The sequence below is a fragment of the Lathamus discolor genome, chromosome 7 (assembly GCF_037157495.1).
Source record: "Lathamus discolor isolate bLatDis1 chromosome 7, bLatDis1.hap1, whole genome shotgun sequence".
Classification (NCBI taxonomy): Eukaryota; Metazoa; Chordata; class Aves; order Psittaciformes; family Psittacidae; genus Lathamus; species Lathamus discolor.
Genome location: NC_088890.1, coordinates 11,183,966 through 11,209,328, shown reverse-complemented (window position 1 = coordinate 11,209,328; position 25,363 = coordinate 11,183,966). Strand labels below are relative to the sequence as shown.

The 25,363-nt window shown below is 43.1% G+C and overlaps 1 protein-coding gene and 1 long non-coding RNA gene across 2 annotated transcripts; both read left to right on the top strand.

Annotated features, from left to right (window-relative positions):
• The first annotated feature begins 1,838 nt into the window (after positions 1-1,838).
• Positions 1,839-20,871, top strand: LRRN1 (leucine rich repeat neuronal 1). The gene is made up of 2 exons (XM_065686902.1): positions 1,839-2,079; positions 17,624-20,871. The coding sequence occupies exon 2, from the start codon at positions 17,851-17,853 to the stop codon at positions 19,999-20,001; it is 2,151 nt and encodes a 716-aa protein (XP_065542974.1). The 5' UTR covers positions 1,839-2,079; positions 17,624-17,850; the 3' UTR covers positions 20,002-20,871.
• A 98-nt stretch (positions 20,872-20,969) lies between these two features.
• Positions 20,970-24,825, top strand: LOC136018063 (uncharacterized). Its single transcript, XR_010614209.1, has 2 exons — positions 20,970-24,077; positions 24,431-24,825. It is a non-coding gene; the product is annotated as an uncharacterized LOC136018063 (long non-coding RNA).
• Positions 24,826-25,363: the final 538 nt, after the last annotated feature.

Sequence of the window (25,363 nt, the reverse complement as noted above, 5' to 3'; positions counted from 1 at the left end):
TCCCTTCCAACACAAACTGCTCTATGATTCTCTGATTCCTCACAACACTATTCCCTGTTAAAAAACCAAGGGGGAACACGGCTTCTAGAGGCTGCTGATTCTTCCTGTCTCTGGGGCAAAAGCAATTTTGGCAGAGAGATGCAGGATGATTGCATGCCTCTGATACTATGCGGAAGGATGGATCTACTCCACTGAGAAAGTGAGAATAAATTCCCTGCCTGAAACAGAAGGACTGAAGCCATTCAAAACGCAGCGGATTTTCCAAGAATCATCCGGTGTTACATTACTTCCACATCAGAAATAAGCGGTAGATGGGGAACGTAACACCCGGACTGAGGAGAACAGACTCTGTAGAAGGAAAAGTGGCTTTCTGGATGACATTGATAAGTTCCTTCTGAAAATTCAATTTCCTTAAATGTGAAAAACTTCACTTTTAATGTTACCCAAATGACCTTTTGGGCTTTCAGAAAAAAAATGCATTGCCTCAGGAGGAAATCTCAAGCATTAACTAAAGATGATATTTGCTACATATTTAACTTCTTGTTAACTCATATTAAGGGTCTTCCTCATTAAAAACTGTTAAACCACTTTCTGAAATCATTTCCTGAGGAGGTATCACTTTGGTATATGCCACGAGGACTGACTTTCATACCTTAACTTCAGCCAGCCTTTGGTGTTCAGTCAGAAACTCCTTGTCTAACACAGGCTGCTTGCTCTTAAGATCTGATGTATCCACCAGAGGATACGTACTCAGAGCACCCTTATTTCTGTGGGCATTGTGCCCTTGTGTGAGTGCTTGGGTGCCATGCTGTGATACCTGAGGGAAGCCCCTGAAGGCAGCATCCAAGTCTTTACACTGGAGGAATCGTACCCTGACACCCTGCTGCAGAACATCTCCAGCACAGAGCAGGAACACAGCCAGTGAAGTGGGCAAAGACTGAGCTGAGGACAAGGAAACGCAGGGAAATGTGCATTGTGGTAGCTCCAAATGAAGATAACAGAAAAAAAGAGCCAAGACAGAAAAGTGGGAGTGAATGGCAAGGTGAATATAGGGCTTACACAGACTGCTCTAAATCCTTGGACTTCAGGCGCAAATCACTTTAAGGGTGGAAGTCACAGCCCATTGTTTTCCCAGCTAATTCATCAATCTCTCATTCAAGCAGGCATAAAGGAGTACTGCTGCTTTACTTAACTACAGGAAGATTTTCCCTATCTCTAAATGCCTCAACTGGCAGTACCTTGTGCTTACCCCAGCATGCAGGATATAACTTCAGTACCACAGCTACAATTGCGAGCAGCACTGCACCACCACACTGCCCCTCGACAAAGGCCAGACGCCCAAGTGTTGGGGCCCTGGGATGCCACTGCAACACACAGTACTTTGGCATGACACCTCAATCCACAGTGTCACTTCTAGTGAAGTCTGTACAAAATTAGAAACAGGATTCAAAAGGCTGGTGGGAAGTGACCAGGCAGCATTGCCCAATGGGTCCACACTGTGCCTCAGGATGCTGTGTTATGGACCATGATAGTGACATCTCTCCTCATTAGGTCAGCCAAAACGGCCTGCAGTGTATGTACTGCTCACCCCACACCCTGTGTGCAGAACTCTGAACAGCCGCTGGAAGGGGCTGGTACTCACCCGCCGATGCTCTTCAGGAGCTGTTAACTCCGAAACCTAACGATGGCCCCACAGCAGCGCGGCACCCGCACCGCGGCACCTGCGCCGCCCTCCGCGGGGGCGTGGCCCCGCGCTCCGCCCCGCGCAGATGGTGCCGCCCGGCCAATGGGAGCGCAGCCCGTCAGCTGACCCGCGGCGCCTACCCAGGTGCGCGCCGGCGGCGGCACAGAGCGGGTACCGGCACCGCGGCCATCCGCACCGCTCCGCCTTCCCGGGGAGCCAGGAGAGAAGGGAGGGGAGGAAGGAAGGAGGAATCCCGCCTCCCTCCGCCCCGTTTCCGAGCTGCCTAGCTCCGCAGCCCGGCGCGGCGGGACCGCGGCAGCGGCGGATGTGCCGCCCCCCGCGGGCAGCCCCGGGGGAAGAGAAGCGGGTGCTCGGGCAGCGATCCGCGGCCGCTGGTAAGTGCCTCGGCAGCGCTCGGGGGAAGGAGCCGGGCCCTGGGGCGCTTCGCTCCGGGGCGGTGCGGTGGTGCCGATCCCCGGGGGCCTGGCCACGGAGCCGTAAGGGAGCAAAGTTTGCGGCACCGACCGCGCCCCCCCGGCAGCTGGCTGTCCCGGCCGCTGGCGGGGAAGTTCCAGCGGGCACCGGGGTTTCCCGTTGCGGGTGGCGATTTCGTACCGCGCCGGGGCTGGGGCCGCTTCACTCGCACCCCGGGGGACGGCGGGACCGCGGAACGGCCGGGCTGCAGCGCCGGTTGCCGTTCCCCGGCCAGCTCTGCCGCTCGGTGTCCCGGTGGCGGCCCCGTACCTGCGGGGGGCCCGGCCGGCTGCGCGGTGGGGCCGGCGGCTCCCGGACTCGGCCCCGCGGGCAGATGGGGGCGGGCGGCGGCAGATGTCTCGCCGCCTCCATTCACCCGGCGGGGTCTGGAAGACAAGGAGTCTTCAGAGGAACAATGGCTCTTAAGAAAGCGGCACAAAGGCGCAGTGTGAGCTCCGCGGCCCCGCCACCGTCCCCCGAGGGCCGGGGTCGTTGTCCGCGGAGCGGCGGCTTCGCACCTGCGTCCCCCAGCGCGGCACGGCGGGGCCGGGACCGCGCTTCGGGGAGCCGCTCGCCGGGAGAAGCGCTGCGCGGCTGCGGTCCAAACGCTCTCCCTGCGCAGGAGCGGAGCGGACGACGGGCACCCAGAGCGGCCCCTTGGGGGGCTCCGCTGTCGGGTGAGGGGGGGGCTGAGCGGCGGGGGCTCGTCAAGCCTGTGAGAGAAGGGGGAGCGCAGCGTGCCCGCTCCGTCCCACCGGGAGAGAGCGGCAGATGTCGGCCTGCCATGTCACCTCCTCCCCAAGTCATTCAGTGCTGGTTCGGCGCGGTTTTCCCACCAGGCGACGGAATGAAAAGTAACAGAATCCCACCGAAAGTAGAAAATAACGTTGTCCAGAGGCAGCGGCTCATGCACAGGGTGCCTGTCTTCCTGTCCTGGAGCTGCGTGATAGTTCCCAGTAATGAATCTCCTCAATGAAAACTAGTTTGTGAACCTTTAAGCCTTTTTCTCGCAGACTTAAAGGATCCCTGTAAATCAGAGTTGGCATTTCTGAACAAGACTGTGAACCCTTCTGGAGAATAGTTAAGATGTAGGTGAGGTAGTATCACAGAGGCTTCGAGGGACTGGAGTCACATGCTGCACCAGCCCCAACCACTGGCCAAAGGCCACACCAAAGTATGCCCAGAAGTCTTGCAAGTTGTACTTTAAATTAAGACAGACACAGCAAGAGAGAGAAACCAGCGCAAGGAGCCCCCCAGACCAGGCAGCAGCCTCTTCCCCGCTGGGGTCCCTGGGCAGGCAGCCTCCAGGTGTCTTGCTCCCTCAGCACTGCAGCAGCCCAAAACTGGTGAAGTTGGGCTGTGCTAGGGACATGGTTTAACTTGTGCCTCGACAGGTAAAAAGTTCTCTGAATAGAACTGTATGTAGTCCCTATAAAATCATACATCCTAGTAGGCATTTTGGACTTAAATAGACCAGTTACTGTGACAACTAACAAGTAATTTCCATTTACCTAGAACAGACATGATTAATACCGATTATTAAAGGCAATAGGTCTTTGCATCAAGTTGTATAAAAAAATAAAACTTTTTAATGTTTAACTATGGAACCCCTTTATTGACGTGAATAATGCTGAGAGCATCACACTGCAAAAACAAACTTCTGCTCAGTCTGATGTACCAGGGTTCAGACGATGGCGTAGGCACAGATTAAGCTTGGATGCTAGAAGAGCCCTGCTTTAAAGCCAGCCTTTTGATTCCAACTCGTGGAGAAAACACAATCACTTAAAGCCTGGCGTTAGTTAAAGCTTTTATCGCCTTATCATAAAGTACCCCTCGGTACTTGAGGAAATCCGAACTGCCGCTGGGATGCGGTGCGGCGGCAACCCACGCGGAGGTGATGCTGCAGCCTTTTGTTTCACTTCTACACAGTAGCGTGGCACTGCAGAAGCCAGGGAAAACTTTTGCGGCTCAGCGTGCTGTATTCCTGCTGTATTCCTACTGCATCTGTCTATCAGCAGGCTGCTGCTATCAGCTCCTCCTGATTTGTTTCTAGGGACACTTAAAGCATTTGGGATGAGTTGTAACCCAGTCAAGTATTACTGGTACTGCAGCTTGTATAGTGTAACGTGTACTGAAAACGTAATTTGTTTGCATTATTGTGCGTATGGATTTTTTTGTTGGAGTTTATCTCATCCCCAACAATAAGTAGTTTATTTAAACAATATTATTATTTAATTTCTTGTATGAATTGTTCTGAAGTTTTAATTTCTGTTAATGATCTGAATGAGTCAATAAGGTTTTTTCATTTTGGTAGATGGGCGAGAGCCCTGTGCCACGTTATTTCTGCCTCCCTTGGAACTGCTGCTTCCCCAGGCAAACGCCTTGGAGCATGCCTGGTCCCAGGCTGGGCTTTGTGTCAGGCTCAGAGTCAGATCAGGCATCAGCAGAAGACAAAAGCATAGAAAAGTTCAGTGATGTTTCTAGAAGAGTACTGGCTGTTGGCAGCGTCTCTTACACTTTATTTTTTTCAACCAGCAAAGTATCAAGGTGCTGAAAACACTCGCTGAAGAGCCAAACGTTTTCAGAAACAAAAATCACTTTCTTTTCCTTCTCACTTCGTAACTACGGAGGAGGCTGTTCTTTAAAGCCCTGATTAATATAAATGAGTTGTAATTTTCTGACCAAGTCATCCTAGCTCCCATAGATTATTCCACTGGCAGACATGTGGGCTCCACAGCTGTCCCCTCATTTGTGTATGAAATAGAAACACTGGTGGCATTTGTAGGTTACCATAGTTACACGAACAATACACGTGTGAGGCTTCATCCTGCCAAGCTCCAGATTTTTTCCTGGCAGACATTTTGTAGACTCAGGACTGAAGAAAATCTGTGTAAAGTTTTTGGAAGCACATAAATCCATTTCTCCTCCTATCTGTTTATATAATGCTGATTAACAGGGAACCCGCATTTCAGCCTCACGACAGCTGATTTTTGCATCTTCTCCCAGTTGGAAATACCACTGTGGGAGATGCATGATGCTCCCAGGAACCATAAATTCCAAGCTTCAGTCAAGAGCATTTAAGTTATTAGCAGGGTCAGGCCTTAAACACTGTGGCAAATACAAACCACATCTTAGAAATAACTCTCAGCACAGCAAGGTCTCCACAAAACAGAACTTTGGAGTCAAGCTAGTTTTTCTCCTGGTTGTGTTAGGCAGGTTGGCAATGCCTGTTGGGTTCCCGGAGAGCAGAGCCAGTCCCCACCACGCCTGCTCCGTCAGAAGCACCTGCACAAATCCAAGAAAGAACACTGAAAAGTATTCCCATACTCTTGTTTTGTCTCTCCAATTAACACATACCCACTAAAGGAGGAAAGATGGGCAAGAGTAAAGAAAATCATGGAGCTGGCTTAGAAACTGGTTTTGTTGGTATGTCATAAACACAGCAAATAATAGTGTTTCTCTAAGAGCTGGAGTACTTAAATTCTGCAAAGAGAAATCAAAGTAGTCCTTTGGTAAGAAACAAGTCTACTGAGGTTGTGCTTGAGTTTGGTCAGTGACTTCCCCAGTCTCATTCTTTTCCTGTAGCTGAGTAATTAAGCCCTGTGCTAATGGACTTCCTAAGGTCAGGAACAGAACACGCTTCCATGCAGGTTTAAGAGGCACCTAGATTAAAGTCCTAGTAAACCACATTCTCTTACTCCTTGCTGCTTAAAGCCCTGCAACTTTATTCAAATTCGTTTTGCTATTTAGATGCTTTCATTTTTCTGCATATGGCACTGAAGGAAAATACTGGATTGGCCTATTTTGGATTGGCCTAATTCTCCTCCTGTTGAAGGCAGCAGAAGTCTTTGGCATCACTGGGAACAGAATTAGACTCTGCTCTTAAATTCTACTGCAAAATGTTTTTATAACTTCACCTTTTAATTCATAAGATCTTCATCTGGTGATACAAACCAGCATTTTCTTGACTTCCAGCTGGCTGAATTATCAAAAGAACAGGGCCTGGTTTTCACATGGACCACAGTTTCTAAAGGTCAAGTCTGAGATGGAGCGGATACCTACTGCTTTTTTCTTCTTAACTTAGAGAACAGCAGGGCAAAGCAATTGTAAGTAACAGCCTTGAAATATTTAACAGGATGCTGTACTGAGAATGCACAGGAGTTATAAAAGTGCCATAGAGAAACAGCTTTTTCCCTTATTTTATTGGGTACCGCGGTCTTGCTGTGTAATTCTCTCACCTAAGCTACTGCCCTTTAGTCCTCTGTGGTAATACAGGGCAGTATTTTCCCTGGCCACTTCACAAACTGAAGGGGTCCATTTAACACTGGAGGCAAGGATTGCTCATGGGTTTTGTTTAGAAATTCTAGAGATTGTCAGCATCTCGTTTCCAGGTATTTAATTTAACAAACCGATGATTCCAGCAATTTATCCATCCATCACCTTTTATTAGAGCAGGAGTCCCAACCGCTTTTTGAAGCCAAGCCCCCCACAAGGTATCTGGCAGGGTTTGCCCTTTTCTGGTTGCTCCAGTGTTACTGAATGCCAGGGTGGCAGCAAGCTGTTCCCACCAATGGTGAAGTGAGGTGCAGCCCCTCGCCTGCATCCAGTCATGTCCCATGAGGCAGGGGAGGAGGCAGGGATGGGCAATGTGCGGAGAGGGCTCTTCTTATGTCAGAAGGCAGCAAAACCCTAGGCTGGTGTCAGGGTGTGTGCTGCTCTTTATGCATGATGCTCCAGGAACAGGCCTACAGTGGGGTTTACCACTGCCCTGTCTGTGTCCCGGTGGGACAGCACAGCCCCATTTCCCAGGGACCACCAGCAGGGAAGTTTCCCCACTTTTGGGACCAGCATCATCAGCTGGGAGTCACTTGCATCATCTCTAAGGAGTTGCTTTTGTAGAGAAGCAGGATGTCTGGAGTCTGATGTATCACATGCTCCTCCACGCATAATGTTATTGGATTTATAACAACTTTTTGTACAGTTGATGTAACTTCAGTCATCAAGAAAAATGTGATCTTTAGAGTCTGTCTGTATGCAAAGACTGGATTCACACTAAACTCCTCACTAACCCCCAGCTGCAGCAGCAGGACGAGCTCTGCAGAGGGCACCTCAGCTTCTACTCAGCTCCCTGGGCAGTCAAACCCCCCCTGTCTCCATGTGGTCCAAAAACTTGGTCCACTTGGACTAAGCCCAGATTTTCTGTAGTTTTCAGGGTTTGGCCAGCACCACAGTGATGAATCAAGTAACTTCTGAGAACCACATGGAAGGTTTTTGGAGAGCATTACTGAGCTTGCTCAAAATCTGGTAAAACAGCATTTTATGTTGTGCTTTGGTGGTCTGTTGGGTTTTTTTTATAGAATATGACTCAAAGCTTGGATTGTCTTTTTGTAATTTGAAAGTATTTATCATCGATGTAATGAATCCCATATTTTCTGTTATTTCACGCATCATATAATTTATTTGATTAAGCAAGTCCAAAAATACCTGGTAAATGCATACCTTGCTAATGTGCTGCATGTAATTACGAGGATGCAGATGAACTACTGATTGGCTTTGCTAAATTTTCAAATTACAGATGATCCATCATTCTAACAGAAATTGAGTAAATATTGATAATTACAAGGATCCCCTGCTCATAATGGGCAAAAGTAACTTGTTTTATCCATAGATGAACCATCAGTTAAGTGAACCAGTTGCAAAAGAAGTTTTTAAATAGCTGCTTGAAAACAGGTCTTTAAAATGGTTTTATCATAGTATAAGGCATAAGTGTTCTTTATAAATCCAGTGACAAATAGGTTTTCCTTTATCTTTCTGCCTCCTTCAAGTGAAACAAGTCTAGTATGTACAAATTAAACATCGCTGTCTCCAAAAGAATCATCGTCATTAGGTAAAGACTTTATCTAGGAAACATCAATTGTGAGAGAAAGAACGTCTCCTATGTGTTCTGCAATAGGCAGCAATTTTGGGACTTGTGTGTTTTGTAAGCACTTATGAAATAAACCCATCTGTGGAAAAACTGCTGACTTTGCCATGACAAGACTGAGGACTAAAGTCAGAGGACAGTTTATAGGTCTGTTCTTAAACATACAAATACATTAAACATGATGGATTTCCTCTTTTTCTCTTCATCTCATGAACTTTGCAAAGCAGGATTGTGATCTGTCTTCTGCATGAAACAAAGTTTCAAAATGTAGGTGATACTTGAGATAAAGAGAAATAGCTAAATACGGGCTACCAACATTTTCACCATTCTCAGCTGAACAAGCCTTCCTTTCCTGCTGACATGCAGCTGACCTGCTCCACGTTCCACACAACACTAAAACGGTTTTAGAATGAAATAGTGATGGAAAACATACTCCATAAAGTATGTATTTTCTCAGCCCAGTGTAATGGGTTATCAGTTGTGAGTGGAAGGAGGAGGTCTTCAGAACGATTACAAAACTTCCCATAGAAGCCCATTCAAAAGTGCAGAAAAACTTGTGAAAAAGGCTGGTGAGGTCACATAATACCCAAAACCTAATGGAGAGAAAGTAACTTTTTTCTTAGATAAGAGTAAAGCCTTAGGTCAGAGCAGTACCAAACCCAACTCTCTGGCCACTTAATGGAATTACTTCTATCCTGTCTCAACTTGGTTGAGTTCCAAATCTTTGTCTTGATGCTAACAGACTTTCTGTTAGATCCTAGCACTTCCCACGATAAATGCATTTACATTATTGTTGGTACATTCACAGCCTTGAGTGAACAGTAAGGTGTGTCTGTATCAGTCAATTCAATATATGATTTTATTAACATTTACATGTGAATGTAGCTCAGAAATAATTGGATCGTGCAAGCCTGTAACTCCTAGAAAAAAAACTCAGTAAGACTCTCTTATGCTAAGGGCTGAAGATCTGTATAAGCATGCTACATGCATTAACTGCACAGGTTTTTGTAGGCTACAACTACAGGTAGTTGTAGGCTAACAGTAAAACACTGTTTAGTACTTATTCACTAATAATGGAAAACACAGAGTACAGCCACAGGAAAAGGAATTATTAAAGTAGAGTTGTAACAAGGACCAGAAAAGAACTCTCTTTTCTTGCTTGAAGATAAACAACTGGCTGGCTTATTACATATCCATACACACACAGATGTACATACATTTTTTAATAACAAGTCCTATGTATTTCCTATAGCCAGTGCTATTATGCTGCCTTTATAAATACATACTGAGATGCTGACTCATTTAATTTTTTATTTATTGGTTACCATCTCTTGCACAGAATGTTTTGGCATCCGTTCTGGTAGTAACAACTTCTTACACACCGGGGTCTATCCCAACTGTGGGGGATCCTGAATGACTCATAAAACTGGAGTTTGATCTAGAACTGTGTAGGAAGCAAAATAATCACACTGCCAGAAAGGCAGTCAGCAAAAAGAGAGGAAGAGGATTTTCTGTTGTTTCATTAAAATCCTGTGGAGTTCTGGCATCCATATTTCTTGTGGTTAAAAATGTTTCATTTGCTCCTTACTTCATTATTATTAATAGTTCATGTCCACTGGCAAAGCTGCCTGGGCTCTCAAGAGTAATCAAAAAACAAAAAGAAGATTCTACTCAAAATCCAACACAGTCTTAATGCCCTTGTTCCTCTTTCAGAGCTATTTCTCTTCCCCCCCACCCCACCCCTTGTCATTTAAGCTGCACTGATTTTGATAGATAATCTGTTTCTTACTATTTGAGTTGTTCTTGTATGAAATCCTCATGAGGTGGGTGCCCCCATGGGTAAGAAGATGTTTGAATCCCTCCATGTGATTCTAAGTTCCCAAGCATGCCAAGACTGAATTCCATTTCTGTTCTTTAAATATGATTAGAAGATGAAGCAGTATTTCTTTAGTCTTGGTCCTCTTTCATTCTTCAGCCAGCAGACAGACTAAATGCAAAAAAAATAGTTGGAATAGGTCTTCAAAAATTAGTTATTATTTTAGTATAGATTTTAGACACTGTACAAGCTGAAACCAATTAGGTTTAAATTCTCCCTCACATTTAAAATATACTGAAGGCTGTGAATGCATAACAGCATGTACAGGTGGAAATGAAAAGATGGGCCCAGAGGTCTCTCGCCTATCCAGATGCAGTTGGTTGCAGAAGGGAAGAGCTGCAAGGAAGGTCTCATGAAACTGGCTTTTAACCCGACAGTGGAAGTTACTTGGTTGGCTGTCAGGAAAGCTGATCTAGTCAAATAATTCTATCTGGTAATTACATAGAATGAGAATAATGATCACAGATGTGATTTTTCTCCACTGAATGAAAGAAAAGCTTTAGTAGTGCCTCTGCACTGAAGAGGGACAAACCCTGTGTAGCAGGACACGAAAACTAAAGTCATGGACACTGAAAGAACCAGCCCATATTGTCCCAAGATTAATCTATTCTATGAAAATAAACATAGTTAAGAAAGCAGATAATAAGTTGGGTTTACCGTGTAAGACTATTACTACTGTACAAACATACCTTGCCTTTCGGGTTTTCAAGGCTTGTAAAAGGTTTACATTTAAATAGACTATATAATTTGACAACCCACTGTTTAGAAAGCACTTATTATTCCTGATGTTTCTAATATGACTTGTTAATGGTAATTTGTAAAAGATTTTCAAACAGATGACAGAAGCTGGATTGCAATTCCATGGTTGATTTGATGGGCCATCAATACACAGTAACCGTACTCTGCGTGGTATCTAGCCTCTTGTACTCGAGATCAGTGTCTGAATGAAAATAATTCTTCTCTCTCCTGCAAACATACTTTAATATTTTAATGAAAACCACTGTATCAGATGCAAGTCTTAAGAATAAATCCCAATAAATTGCAAATTTTTAAGATGTAATATGCTGTTCCTGCAGCACAGGCATTATGAATAGGATGCTCTTTGAATTTCGTCTGTGGAGATAAGAGTAGTATTTTTCAAAAGAACACAGATAAAGCATGCTAAGGTTGGCTTGAAATACAGCAAATCACATTCCCACCAGAGCTTTCCCTAAAATTAAACACTGAATTTATTTTGATGGAATGTGTATACAGACAAGAACAAAAAGTAGGTGTTATTTGCACGGAAAAAACCTCCAAAGCTTAAATATTATAAATCCCTGAGGATGTGTTTTGAAGCTTTATAGCATTATTATATGTCCTATAGGCCCTTGTTTTTCTCTTTTCTTTTAATAACAAGCTCCCAATTTCAGATTTCGATACGCTCTTTCAACTGACTCACATCATTTTCAGCCTGAATTTTCTGTATTTTACGCAATTCAGGCTTGTAAATATCTTATATCCTGATGACATCAGAGACTTTAAAAACCTCAATACAAAAGGCTTACTATCAAGCACAATTCCTCAATATTTCTCTAAATGGACTCAAAGTCCAAGTCCTGCCTTTCTCGATACTGTACAAGGTCACTGATGCTCTTCACTGGAGGAAGCCTTGATCTTAGTAACACAGCATTTTATACCAGGTTTTGTGTTGTGTTTGCTTGTGTGATTTAGTGGGTGCATGTACGTATTTGCGTTGTGGTATTTCAATACCCTTCTCTCTCCTAAAGGACACTATCAGAGGTTATCGTTCACCTTCAGTCTGACATCAATGGCTTAGTTTCTCTCTAAAGAAGATGGGTGGATATAGAACTACAAAGGCCTTACTGAGACTCAAAAGTAAAGCAAGACACTTTTTACCTCCAACATACACACAGCAACCTTTCCTTAAACTTGTCAAACTGTCTTAACTGACTAATGAACTCAGTCTGAGCTCATTACAGGCCAATTCATCTCCAGCATCACTTCCAGAGTAAGCAGTTCTTCCAGCTAGCTTTTTGCCAGATCAACCAAGCCAACCTCTTTCAGTACCCCCTATCTAAACAAGCTCCTCCTTTCCCTGACTATGGAGGAACACTTTGTATTGATCCCAGTCTGAATTTGGTTTTCTTGATCACTCTGTTCCAGCTGAAGCTTCACCCCTCCTTATGCTTTGGCAGTAATAGTCTGTCACTACAGTAGATCCCTGGGCAGAGTGGCTGGGCTGTATAATGTGTGTTTTCCTAATGACCCACCTGAATCAGGGTAAGTTTTCCTGAACTGACTGATGACAGAGGATGTTTATATGGCAGTAGTTTCACAAATGATGATGACGGGAAAACAAGAAAGCTGCACAAGTCATTAGCAGAACATTAGCACAACAGATAATTTTCCAAAAGACTAGCTACATTACTTAGGCTCAGTATATGCAAATATTTCTGTGGAGAGATGGGTAAGTTCTGTGGATCAGTGTGTGCTTCTGGCTCACAGCAAGTACAAAATAAATTGCTTGGTTTAGCTTGAGGTAGTTTTCTTCATGTGTTCGATCCCCCAAACTTTTACCTGGGCACATCTAGTACATACGGCTGCCAACCAAAATCTGTGCTGATGCTGCTTGCAACATGAAAGAAATTTTGCAAGAATGAACCACTTAACTGTAGGGAGAGAAGATTTTCTGTGGCAGCATTGCTGTTTCAAAACAGACGTCCAAGTATCCATGTGCAAACTATTGTTTCTTTTTCAGCAATTGTTAATAGTGACAAGGAAGCTGTCAAGGAAGTGACAACACTTTGTCTTCCTATTACCAAGAAAAAAATGTTGAATATCTATTTCTTGTCTAGTTGGCAAGTTAACTGTGAATGCTTTTCATGAACACTATTTCACTATTGTCCCTTCATATTCTTCTCTTACTGCACTGTGGGCTTAAATGTACTTTTTCTTTGGAGCACCTGAACGACCAGACTAAGTCTTGCCAGCCCTCAGCAGGAGAGGTGTGTTGCAGGCAGGCAGTTGTGCTGCCAGCGCACACCTCCTTCCACCCCACAGGCAAGCTGATACGAAGCATCTCCTGCTCCATAACCAAATACCCACCATTACGATTTCTTGGGCCAAACAAATTCTCAATATTATGCAGTTTTTCACAACCTAGCTGGAAAGGGAAACCTTACACAAACCTCCCCCCTGCATTTCCAGGGTGGGAGGCGCAGGAAAGGTGCTCATATTCCCTGCACACAAGAAACACAAACAAGCCAAGATCCCAGACATCTGCTGTGGGTTTGCTCACTGACAGAAATGTGGTTTCTTTATGCACTGGGTACTGAGAAGTCCCATGGAAAATGCATTTATTTAGCAACTAGTAAATAATTCCCTCCATATCTCTTGCATTAAATTAACCATTATTTCTGGTGGTGTCAAGTTAACAGCTGCTGTGAGTGGTGTTGTGGTTTGGTATACTAGCAAATATGAATTTAATGAATCAGAGGGAAGGCAGAGAATGCTAAAAGCTGTCCTTATCTCTTCCTCCCTGCCACCCCTTACTGTTTAGGGGAAGTTTCCTCACCCGGTGTTTTTAAAAGAAGTTTCTCACACAGAACCAAAAGGACTGCCAGCAGTGTTCTGACCCATATTGAATACCACTGTCAGAAGACAAAAGTGTTTTGTGATATGACTGTGTTCTAAGGGAGGTTTTGAGGTCTGATATACTCCCCTAATCCAAAAAGCCTGGAGCTACTGCTCTGCCCCTGCTCTGGTACTTGTGTTTCTATAAGAAACAACTCCCTGGCCTTCAAAAGCCAAAATCTTCTGAACTGATTCCCCTGTCTTGTCTTTCACTTGGTCTGCACTTGGCTACCAGGGACATACGGTAGTCATTTTAGATATAATAAAACAATACAAAAGGACCTCACTGGGTGAAAGGCTGAGATGCCAAGCAGGAAAGGGGCACACAGTAACACTCAAATTCTCAATTCAGACTCTCTGATTCCAGTGAGAGCTGGGAGCTTTCCCAGAAGCCATTCCCTGTTTATCCACATGGGTTTGGTGATTATTCACTGGGAATCACATAATGTCACAGATTTTGTTTTCAAAATCTGGTTGTCCTCCAGCTTATCCACAAAGAAAATAAAGATTGCCACATACATCTCTGGTCTAGTTCTCACAAGGAAAGATGTGATTATAATTCCAGACAGGGCTTCAGAACCTGAGGAGTCTAACATTTGAGAAACATGGTGAAAAACATTGTGCTCTTTTACTCCTTTGGACACTAAGGTGTCTGGGGCCAGTCCTGCCAACTGGAGAGCTGGGAAGACATCCAGGGGTGAAGGGATGGCTGTTGGTGACCACTCAGCAGAGGCGGAGAGCTGGCAGCTGCTTCTTGCAAACGTGAGTGCTGAGATGGTCAAGCATATCATACATAGATACAAAGAGCAGAGCAAAACAGCCACTTAGTTCTGTAAAACCGCAGTGCACTGTCACTAACAGCGGCTGCCCCTCTCTAGCTCTTATCAAGGAGATGGATGGGGTTTTATAGCATAAGCAGTAGCCAAAGCAAAAGTCCATGACTCAGGTTTGCCCTCCAGCTGTGACCTCTGGGCTGCTGTTCACATAAGCACAGCACTAAAATGGACATGGGCATTTACTTTTTGATTACACTGGATTTTCACTTGTAGCTTCATCCAAGCTGCCCTGGGCTGGGGGAGATTGGAGACAGTAAATGTGGAAGTCATTTCTAAAGAACATTTTTCCAGTTAAAGAAAATTAAATCCATTTGCAGCAGAAAATAACCAGAGAAGAGAAAGAATCACTACTAACTTGTCAAATTGTATGTTCCTAGTGATCACAACCCCAGAACTCTATTCAATAAAACCAGAAATGCCTTCTTACCAAGGATGAGCAATGACCAATTGGATGAGATGTCCAAGTAAGAAGATGCAAGTATTCAACAAAGGAAGGATCGAATTAGATTTTTTTTTCAAAATCGAGATGAGCTCTGACATATTTTAAAGAAGCTTTGAAGTCTTTTTTTGGCAGTTTCAATTTTAAAGCATTACATGATTCCTCATGGAAATCAGAATCAGTACCAAACCACCATCAGGGCCCATACCCTTATAAGGCACGGACTTCTTTCTCTTCATCTGCTTAGAAAAAAGTTACAGGAGGTACCCAAAGGCATGAACATTAGAAGCAGTATTGCCTCTGGTAGTGGCATCTGCTGCCCTTCATGGTGCTGCTCCTTTCTGAGCCAAGCTGCACAACAGGACCAGAGACATCTCCCTGTGCAAGGAAGAGCCCCCAAGTGACAGCAGCTTATGGCACCTCCAGAACTGGTCTAAAACTGTTATGGCATGAGACCCCTACCTGCATTATTAACTGGCAAATGCTGTAATTCCGAATATCTGGAATTACATCAGTTAAACTTCAGATCTCCAGTATCCCCAGAACTGTCTAGTTTGGGTCAGCTACAAATATCTTCTCACTGAGAGAAGCATCCACTGAAGTCACCATAGCTGTTTATCCCAGCCTCCCCATCGCTCTATGTTAATATACTCCTCACTATTACGGTGCCGTTAGGATTTATTTCTTTAATGCACTTATGTCTTATTTAATTTTTCCATCAGCTGAAAGTGATTTGAGAAGGAATGTTTGTTCTGCATCTGCTTATTCTGCCTCCAGCACACTCTTCTCAGCTCTCATTCATGTGTCAGTTACCAGAGCGAGTACCTAACTCAACAGGGTCAAGTGCTTTCTGGCCAACATTCCTGTTTCCCTTCCTCCAAAATACAACCACAGAACAGATAACAACATGCCAAAATAAAAACACTATTGTGTTCTACTTATAACACATATATACTTATTATATCCTACTCTGAACTAAAATACTGTAATTTCATTATTTAATATGCTGATTAGATTTTGAAGTAAAAACATCGGAAGATAGCATTCCTGTCACCACTATGCACATGACTATTTTGAAACTTTGCTTAAAACCTGTATTTAGTTTTATTATTTTATATAGTGATATCTTTGGTAGGCTTTGACTAGGTTGAGGCCTCCCTGCTTTCTAATTGAAAAAGATACAATCATTAGAGCATGAGCTTTGTGGTGTCACCTCGAATTTCAACGGGTCTGCTTTTTAAAGCCTTGTTCAGATTCGTCACATGCCTTGCTAGTGAACACTTTGTATTTAATTCAAAGCTTGTTGGACACGTTCACTAATCTGCTTAACCTTCACTGTCAGATACTGCAAAGGTGTACTTTATCTGCCAATACTGATGTGCACAACGAGCCAAGAGAAAAACAGGCATGTGAAATCACCACCATGGGCAATGGCTGGAGAGAATCAGTTCATTCAGCATTGCCACCACCAAAACAACATACTTCTGAATGGAAGGAAGAGGCAGTCCCTGTACTTAACAGCACAGGCCTGAATTGCACATTTCACACATACACAAACTCTCAAAAAATGCTTTTTACAGCAGCAGTAATAGATTGGTTTGCAGATAAAAACTGTTTCCTGGAGCTTATTTTTTCAACAAAGTGATAACTAGAAAGATCTTACCAAGAAAATCCTTCCAGTACCTAAAGGGGGCCTACAAGAAACCTGGAGGGACTTTGTACAAGGGCATGTAGGGACAGGGCAAGGGGGAATGGCTTTAACCTGACAGAGGGGAGATTTGGATTAGGCATTAGGCAGTTCCTCCCTGTGAGAGTGCTGAGGCACTGGCACAGGGTGCCCAGAGAAGCTGTGGCTGCCCCATCCCTGGCAGTGCTCAAGGCCGGGCTGGATGGAGTTTGGAGGAACTTGCTCTAGGGGAAAGTGTCTCCGCTTGTGGCAGGGGGTTGGAACTGGACAAGCTTTGAGGTCCCTTCCAACACAAACCATTCTGTGATGAGAGCTTAGACTGAATCCACGTTTAAAGACCCATGACACAACAGATTTTCGGACACTGGACAACTGTTGAGTTACACTTGCATGAATAACTTCAGGTTAAAATGATATGAGTTGTGGTGAACAATTCACATGATGCACAATGAAGGACAAAGCTAAAATAAGGACAGTACATTAATTTAATCAAATTCACTGTTATTGTTTGGTGCTTAGCTGGATTAAATCTAAGCTGTTATTTGGAACTGATTTGATTAACTCGGATGAATTTTGGCAAAGTTTGTATGTATTTAGCTTGAAACTTATAAGCCAACATCTTCCTGAGCCTTACTTAATTCCACTCACATGAAATCTGAGCCTTGAGACAGCTCTGGCACCCTGCCTCCCATCAGGATGATGCTCTGAGCAGTCCTTTGAGACCTAGGCTGCAGTCACCAGCGTATCCTCCATCTTTAGCATTTCTCATGCCATTCAAACAAATATGGCAGAGTAGAATTGAAAGATACCCAAAAGTTTTCTTTTCAGCTCATTGCATACATTGTTACAGTCATTCACTTGAGATGAGAGTTTTCTCATGTGAATCCCAAGTAGAAGATAGTTCCAAACCCTACATAACTTAACCACACCAGGTCAGGATTTTTGTAAGAGAGACAAATGTGGTAATAATGATTGTTTTCAGATATTTTTCTTTAAAGGAAGAAGACATTAAATAATACATAAACCGTACGTGACATGACCATAACATATACCCTGATCTGTTTTCAGGAACATCTTCAGACACTGATTTGCAGAAGATTCTGGAACACAGAGGAGCAGCTGAAAGTCCCCAAGACTATTTCTTGTCTTCTCTAAACTCACAAAACAATCTTTTCACCTTCCGGATGTCCAAGCCTTTCACGTTAAGCTTTACATTTGCTGCCTGAAAACCAATTACCCTCTCAATCTCTTGCTGTTTAAAGGGGCTGGCGAACTGAACTCACTCACTGACCAGCATGGCGAAGGTTAGAGTTGCTTTAACTGTTTGCCAGTTGGTGCTAGAATTGCTAATGAATTCATTAGCTGAGTCTTCCATGCAGAGTAACGAATGTCCACAGCTTTGTGTATGTGAAATCAGGCCATGGTTTACACCACAGTCGACGTACAGGGAAGCCACAACAGTTGACTGCAATGACCTTCGGTTAACAAAAATACCCAGCAATCTTTCCAGTGACACTCAAGTCCTTCTCCTACAAAGCAACAACATTGCAAAGACCACAGATGAACTCCAACAGCTGTTTAATTTAACAGAACTGGATTTTTCACAAAATAACTTCACAAGTATCAGAGATGTGGGGCTCTCGAATCTCAGTCAACTTACTACTTTGCACCTGGAGGAAAACCAGATAACGGAGATGACTGACTACTGCTTGCAAGACCTTTGCAATCTTCAGGAGCTATATATAAATCACAACCAGATCAGCAGCATTTCTGCAAACGCATTCTCTGGCCTGAAGAACCTTTTGAGATTACATCTCAACTCCAACAAATTAAAGGTTATTGACAGCCGTTGGTTTGATTCTACTCCTAACCTTGAGATTCTCATGATTGGAGAAAATCCAGTGATTGGAATACTAGATATGAATTTCAAACCACTCTCAAATTTAAGGAGTTTAGTTTTGGCAGGTATGTATCTCACAGACATTCCTGGCAATGCCTTGGTAGGCTTGGATAGTCTTGAAAGTCTTTCCTTCTATGACAACAAATTGGTAAAAGTTCCTCAGCTTGCACTTGAGAAAGTCCCAAATTTAAAATTCCTGGATCTCAACAAAAATCCGATTCATAAAATTCAGGAAGGTGATTTTAAGAACATGCTCAGATTGAAAGAGCTTGGAATCAATAACATGGGAGAGCTTGTTTCTGTTGATAGGTACGCACTTGACAACTTGCCTGAACTTACAAAGCTTGAAGCCACCAACAATCCAAAGCTGTCTTACATACATCGTTTGGCATTTCGCAACGTTCCTGCCCTGGAAAGCTTGATGCTGAACAACAATGCCTTGAATGCAGTCTACCAAAAGACAGTGGAATCCCTTCCAAACCTGCGTGAGATCAGTATCCACAGTAACCCGCTCAGGTGCGACTGTGTCATTCACTGGATCAACTCAAACAAAACCAATATCCGTTTCATGGAACCTCTATCCATGTTTTGTGCTATGCCCCCAGAATACAGAGGGCAGCAGGTGAAGGAAGTGTTAATACAGGATTCAAATGAACAATGTCTTCCAATGATCTCTCATGAGACCTTTCCAAATCACTTAAACTTGGACATTGGCATGACAGTGTTTTTAGACTGTCGGGCCATGGCGGAACCTGAGCCAGAAATTTACTGGGTCACTCCTCTCGGCAATAAAGTAACTGTCGAAAGTCTGTCTGACAAATACAAGCTGAGCAGTGAAGGCACCTTGGAAATCTCTAACATCCAGGTTGAAGACTCCGGGAGATACACCTGCGTTGCCCAAAACATAGAAGGGGCTGACACGAGGGTCGCTACTATCCGGGTGAACGGAACACTTCTGGATGGTACCCAGGTTCTGAAAATCTTTGTCAAGCAAGCAGAATCGCATTCCATCTTAGTTTCTTGGAAAGTTAATTCCAACGTCATGACTTCCAATTTAAAGTGGTCATCAGCCACTATGAAGATTGACAACCCTCACATCACATACACTGCTAGGGTCCCAGTTGATGTACATGAATATAACCTCACACATTTACAACCATCTACAGATTATGAAGTGTGTCTAACTGTGTCAAACATCCATCAGCAAACACAGAAATCCTGTGTTAATGTTACAACAAAAAACGCAGCTTTTGCGCTAGATATTTCAGACCAAGAGACCAGCACTGCCCTCGCAGCAGTAATGGGGTCCATGTTTGCTGTCATCAGCCTCGCCTCCATTTCTGTTTATATTGCAAAACGATTTAAGAGAAAAAACTACCACCACTCATTGAAAAAATATATGCAAAAGACCTCTTCAATCCCCCTGAATGAGCTCTACCCTCCACTTATTAATCTCTGGGAAGGCGACAGTGAAAAAGACAAGGATGGTTCTGCAGAGACCAAGCCAACCCAAGTCGACACATCCAGAAGCTATTACATGTGGTAACTCAGAGGATATTTTGCTTCTGGTAGTAAGGAGCACAAAGACTTTTTTGCTTTATTCTGCAAAAACGAGAAGTTGAAGACTTTTGTATTTTTGACTTTGCTAGTTCGTGGCAGAGCAGTGAGGACAGGTGGATATTTCAGGATTTTTTAGTATAGCGTATCGCAATTGTCTGACACAAATGGCAGTTTCACCTGGCTTCCAATCCTGGTTTCCTTTCTTTTTCCTCCTTTTCTTTTTTAGTTATTGTGCTAAACTTAATGCTGGTCTAACTACAGTGCTGAATACAATTAATGAGAGGCTGGGGTTACCCTGTGATCCAAAAGTAGCACAACCCCATTCCTCCGAAGCCATCAGTAGAGTACAGTATCTTGCAACGCTAACATACAGTTTGGAAAATGCATTGAACTAGGTTTGTAACACTGGTCTAAGGACTCATACACTGAGAAAATGAGACCTTGAATGATGTTAGTTGACTGTACTGTAATGTTGTATCAACTGATTTGAATGTTTTTGACTTTGAACAATGGGTTTTCTTTTTTTATTCTTATTTTTGTAGTAGTTGAGAAAAGCTTAGGTCAAGCTAACAGGCAATAGGAATATGTACATCCAATTTTTTAATGTAACAGACTAAATGTTAATTGTTCTCTTATTCTTTTTATTCTATTTAGTAGACACTTTTGAAGAATACTAGAGTTTTGTTGTGTTTAAATCACCAACACATGGTGTTGAATGAAGGCAGAGCTATAATAAATTTAGTTTTGTTCTGGTTTTTTATTTTAGAAGTCACAACAATGTACTGGGTTTAGCTGTCACTGGTTTGACTGGTGATCATGTTTTGACATCAAATATATCCAAAATGTTATATAAAAATATTGTGGGGGTTTTTTCTTGATGGAATTACATTTCAACAAAGTTCCAATTGGTTTTTGTATGCATTTATTTTAATGGCAGTGTTTCCTCTACACTAGATGCAAAATGCTGAAAATAGTTTAATCAGACATATGTATCTGTATGGCTTTTGGGCTCTAAATCACATGCAGAATCAAAACTGTTTGGCATAAGGTACACATCAAAAATCATTCCAGAAGTGTGTAACAAAACATCTTCCTTTTGTACACTTTTCTGTTTATATTCTGAGCTAAGATAAAAATGAAGCTGACATTTAGCTGTCATTACAATCAGTGAGGACAAGGGAAACAACTCAGTGCTACCAAACTGAAATAAAACAGTTGAATCCTGGAATATACGTTAAAAAAGAAAAAGTGAATTGGATTAATATTCCTTCAAAAGTAGAAATCAAGATGGTTAAAACTAACAAAAAGTATTACATTTGGCTCCACTACTGAACTGTATTTTTTACAGGCTTAAAATTAACCAGTACTCTAGATATTTTATGGAATTAATATGGTCAGAGTGCAGAACTCAGAAAGTGGTGGTGTTTCTATGTGTGCACTGGGTATAATATAAAGGCATAATTTACAGAAGCTTTGTACGTTGTCTTTTCTGAACCCATGAAGTTCTCCAGAGACTGCACACGAGCCACAGGCAGGGTGGGTTTCTCCTGAGTTACACTTATGCTAAATACTAATCAGCAAGCACAGATTTTTCTATGCTCTATGACCACTGTCAGTGGCAACTTTTAAAATGTTTTTACATCCCAAGTACCTTCTTGGTAAGTAAAAGTTAATCGTTAAAGTAATGGATGTGCTTTGGGATTGTTTGAAGTTTTTATCTCACTGGCTTCTCAAATATATCAAAGATTCCACCCCCCCCCCCAAACTTACAGATAGCTTCAGACTTCTTTTTCCCCTTCAGATAACTGTCTAAAAGTGAAAAAGTTATCAGCACAGTTTCACTAATAAGCTGCTTTGGTGCAAAAACTTCAGTACATCTCTTGGATACATGCCTTGTTGATCTTGCATTTCAATATAAAGCTAAATGAAGCTATTAATTATGCATTTAAATCAAGTACTTTATGCTGCTACACACAATCTTTTATATATTCATGAGATCAAATACATTTTTAATCATATGACAATTAGATGTTGGGATTAGGCAAGTGTCTTGATCATGGAGAAGTACCATAGTGGAAGCATTTATCTGTCACCTTCTCCTGTATTTGTTTTTAATGTCAATGGGAAATTTCCTCCTCTTCTCCAGAAGAGCTTCAGAGCAATAACTATAATCTTGTCTATATGCTATCTATCCTTAAAACTGCCTTTATTATTACAGCAGGCATGCTGAATTAAAACTGAGATCTCCTTTGCAGTGAAGATTCACTCTGCTTTTCCAGAGTAAAGGACACTGAGAAGGAGAACAAAGCAGCACTCCTGAGTTTGATCAGCAATCATCAACAGCAGCTGGGGGGTATGGGAAGGAAAGCAGTGTTTAACATGTTCCTTTCCACTGGGGAAATAACAGGCCTTTTGTTCCCTGCAGACCTGTCTGGGGGCTTTATGTCGTTTGTTATCTGTTTAGAGCAATGCTGTTGAAGAACAGCAGGAGGAAATGGCCTGCCATGCACTTCTCCAGGATGTGCTGATGTGCAGTGTATGTCAGGGTAGCTGATGTTGCTGGGACTCCAGGAGAGGGATGCAGGTTACCTGAACAGTGCCTAGTTAACACAGTGTATTCTGCGCACACAGCCACCAGTGAGAAGTATTTTCAGCCCTGTCATCTGACCCCTGAGAATACTGTAGAGATCCCCTGGAAATTTAAAGTTTTGCTAATAAAATCAAAAGAAGTGGGCCAGAGATGAATCACATGTGGCATATAATCTTAGCAAATAACCTTCAACCTTGGGCTGCCCATTTTGTGCTTGCAGTTCATTGTAAGCAAAAATAAAACTACTCTAATTGCCTTCAAGATGTATTTGCATCTGCTACTCACTGAAGACAAAATAACATCCCTGGTTTGCTGAGAATCAGAGACTGAGATTGACCACTTTAAAAACAGTAGGGGAAAACCCACTGTTATCTTTCATTTGACTAACAGTTTAGAAATGCTGTGTAAGAGTAGATATTTCATACCCAACTAAACTTCTGCAGTGTTACTTCCACTTGGTTGCCCAATAATAAAATATTTCAGTCCCCTGAAGAGTAAACAGCTCACTCAAATGTGGTATGCAGTATTCCAGCTAAATTCACTTTTCATTTCCTCACCAAAGTCATAATATCCTATTGGATTGAGAGAGGATATTTTCACCCATGAACCAAGACTAATATTAGTCATGGTCTTGGAATAAAGTGCACAAATACACTGATGCTTTCATAGACCTATGGTCTGCCCTCCAGCCCTGCCTCCTGAATATATGCTCATTTAGCTACTAAAAGAAGGTTATGAATAGAAAAGGCCAACAGTTTGAACCACTGGTTTCACAAATGGGTTAAAACTGGAAACAGGTCAGCGGAGATCCAGTGAGAAGGGCATAAACTTGCCCTATTGCCACTGGCCAGGTGGGATCTAAGTGATAAAAAGAGCATCTTTTTGTCCAAATCAGGTAACTCCATTTGCTTTGTGCTGGCAACTTTGAAAATAAGACTGAGGACAAACCACTGCAACGAAACTCCTGAAATAAAGTGGGATAAGCAGCTGGGACTACTGCAGTACTGCCAATGCACCCTGTATGGAAACAGGGTTCACTTGGAGCATATCTCCTAAACACCTCACCATCCTGGAAAGCATCGTGATGGACACATGCACAGAGGGCAAATCATGGTGGAAAAGCACACAGGCACCTGGGACCAGTGCTGGAAGGAGCCGTTTCACAATTCACCCAACACACCAGGAGTAGCTGTTTGTTACACTGTGACCCTGTTGCCACAACCGAATCGAATGCCATGAATTTCTGCTGCAACTGGAATTTGTCTTCCCATGCTCACCGTGCTGAGAGCACAACTGCTGCAGCCCCAGCAGCTATAGAAAGCACAAGGCTGAAGGGCAGGTGAACGTGCTACCATTGAACTTTGTTCAGGAAAACCCGGAGTGCCTGCGCTGGGGATATCAAATGCTGTTAACACAGAGACCTTAAAATACCGGCAAAAGAAGATACTACCTACTGCTGCCAACCCCCCTAGGTAACATTTCTTTGCAGTGTCACACAGAAGGGAATGTTTTCTGTTTCCCCTGAACCATCCACCTTTTTATCTTCTCCTTTTCTGTTCGTTCCAACTATTGCAGTTTCTTACAGTTGAGAGCTTGTATCCACCCTCTCTTCCGTACATCTGCTCTTCAGTCAGCCCTACCCTGGTCTCACCCTGCCCCACACCTTGAACTTGCCTGTTCAAGGGCAAATCCTCTGCAGCCTTGGTCATCGTGAGATCTCAAGAGATTACACTAAAAGCCTTAATTTGTATTTAACTTCACAGCTACCTGTTTTCTCTACCAACCTTTTCTCCTTCACCTGATTCTTACCCTGTTTTTCTTTCAGCCATTTCCCTTTGGAGACCTCAGCTGCTGTTGGCTGTCAGTAAGAGTCAGATCAGGGATGCGATTCAGCAGGCAGCGGGTCCCTGCTGCCTCCCCACTCACTGCTGTGGCACAGTGCTTCCACTTAGTAAAGCCCATGAATGTCTTCCCATGTCTCTGCTTCAGTTATCTGTCCACCCTTATTCCTGAGCACATGATGACCCTGTTTTCTACTGGTATGAAAACAACAAAAGACTAAGTTTTCTTTTAAGTAAGGTAAAGATTTACCCTATAATTTGTACTATTGTATATTTATGTCAAGTAGACCAAAGGAATGCTGAGTCATAATAAAAGCATCATAACAACAGGTTTTGAAATACATGAAAATAAATACTTTGGAAAATCTGGAACTGATCAGTAAGTGAAATTTTCAAAAGCAACTACATGACTTAAGAGCTTCATTAATTTGAGTGGTACGTTAGGTTCAAAATCAGGTAAATGAGATTTATCTCAGGTGCATCTGGATTCACTTTCCTGAAACATTGAGCAGCTGTAAAAGGCTTTCTGTGGATTTTCTTTCCCTCCAAAAATCACTCAAAATCACACTTTTTATTTCAGTGAGGGGGATGGGGGGGAAGGGGATGTAAATCCTGTTCTGATTTGCAGTGATCTAAACAAGGCCTGCATCTTTAAAAACGGCAGTTCCAGGTTACTGCTCACAGCTGGAGTGAAAATTCTTTAACAGCAGCATTTCCTACTGTGGCCTGTTCTGGACTTAATTCCAAGCAAGAATTAATGTATCAGAAAAGATCAGGGTGGGGAATAAAGATGAAACATCACTTGAAGCTTCGATGGCTTTCAGTTTTGAACGAGGTGATTTAATGTGCACAACCCCAAAGACTGCAGTGTGTTTAAGGACTAATAATGCAGTCATTTACAAACCCATTGCTCTAAA

Excerpts from the sequence above, each read along its gene's own strand:
- LRRN1 (XM_065686902.1), top strand. The coding sequence starts at position 17,851 with ATGGCGAAGGTTAGAGTTGCTTTAACTGTTTGCCAGTTGGTGCTAGAA.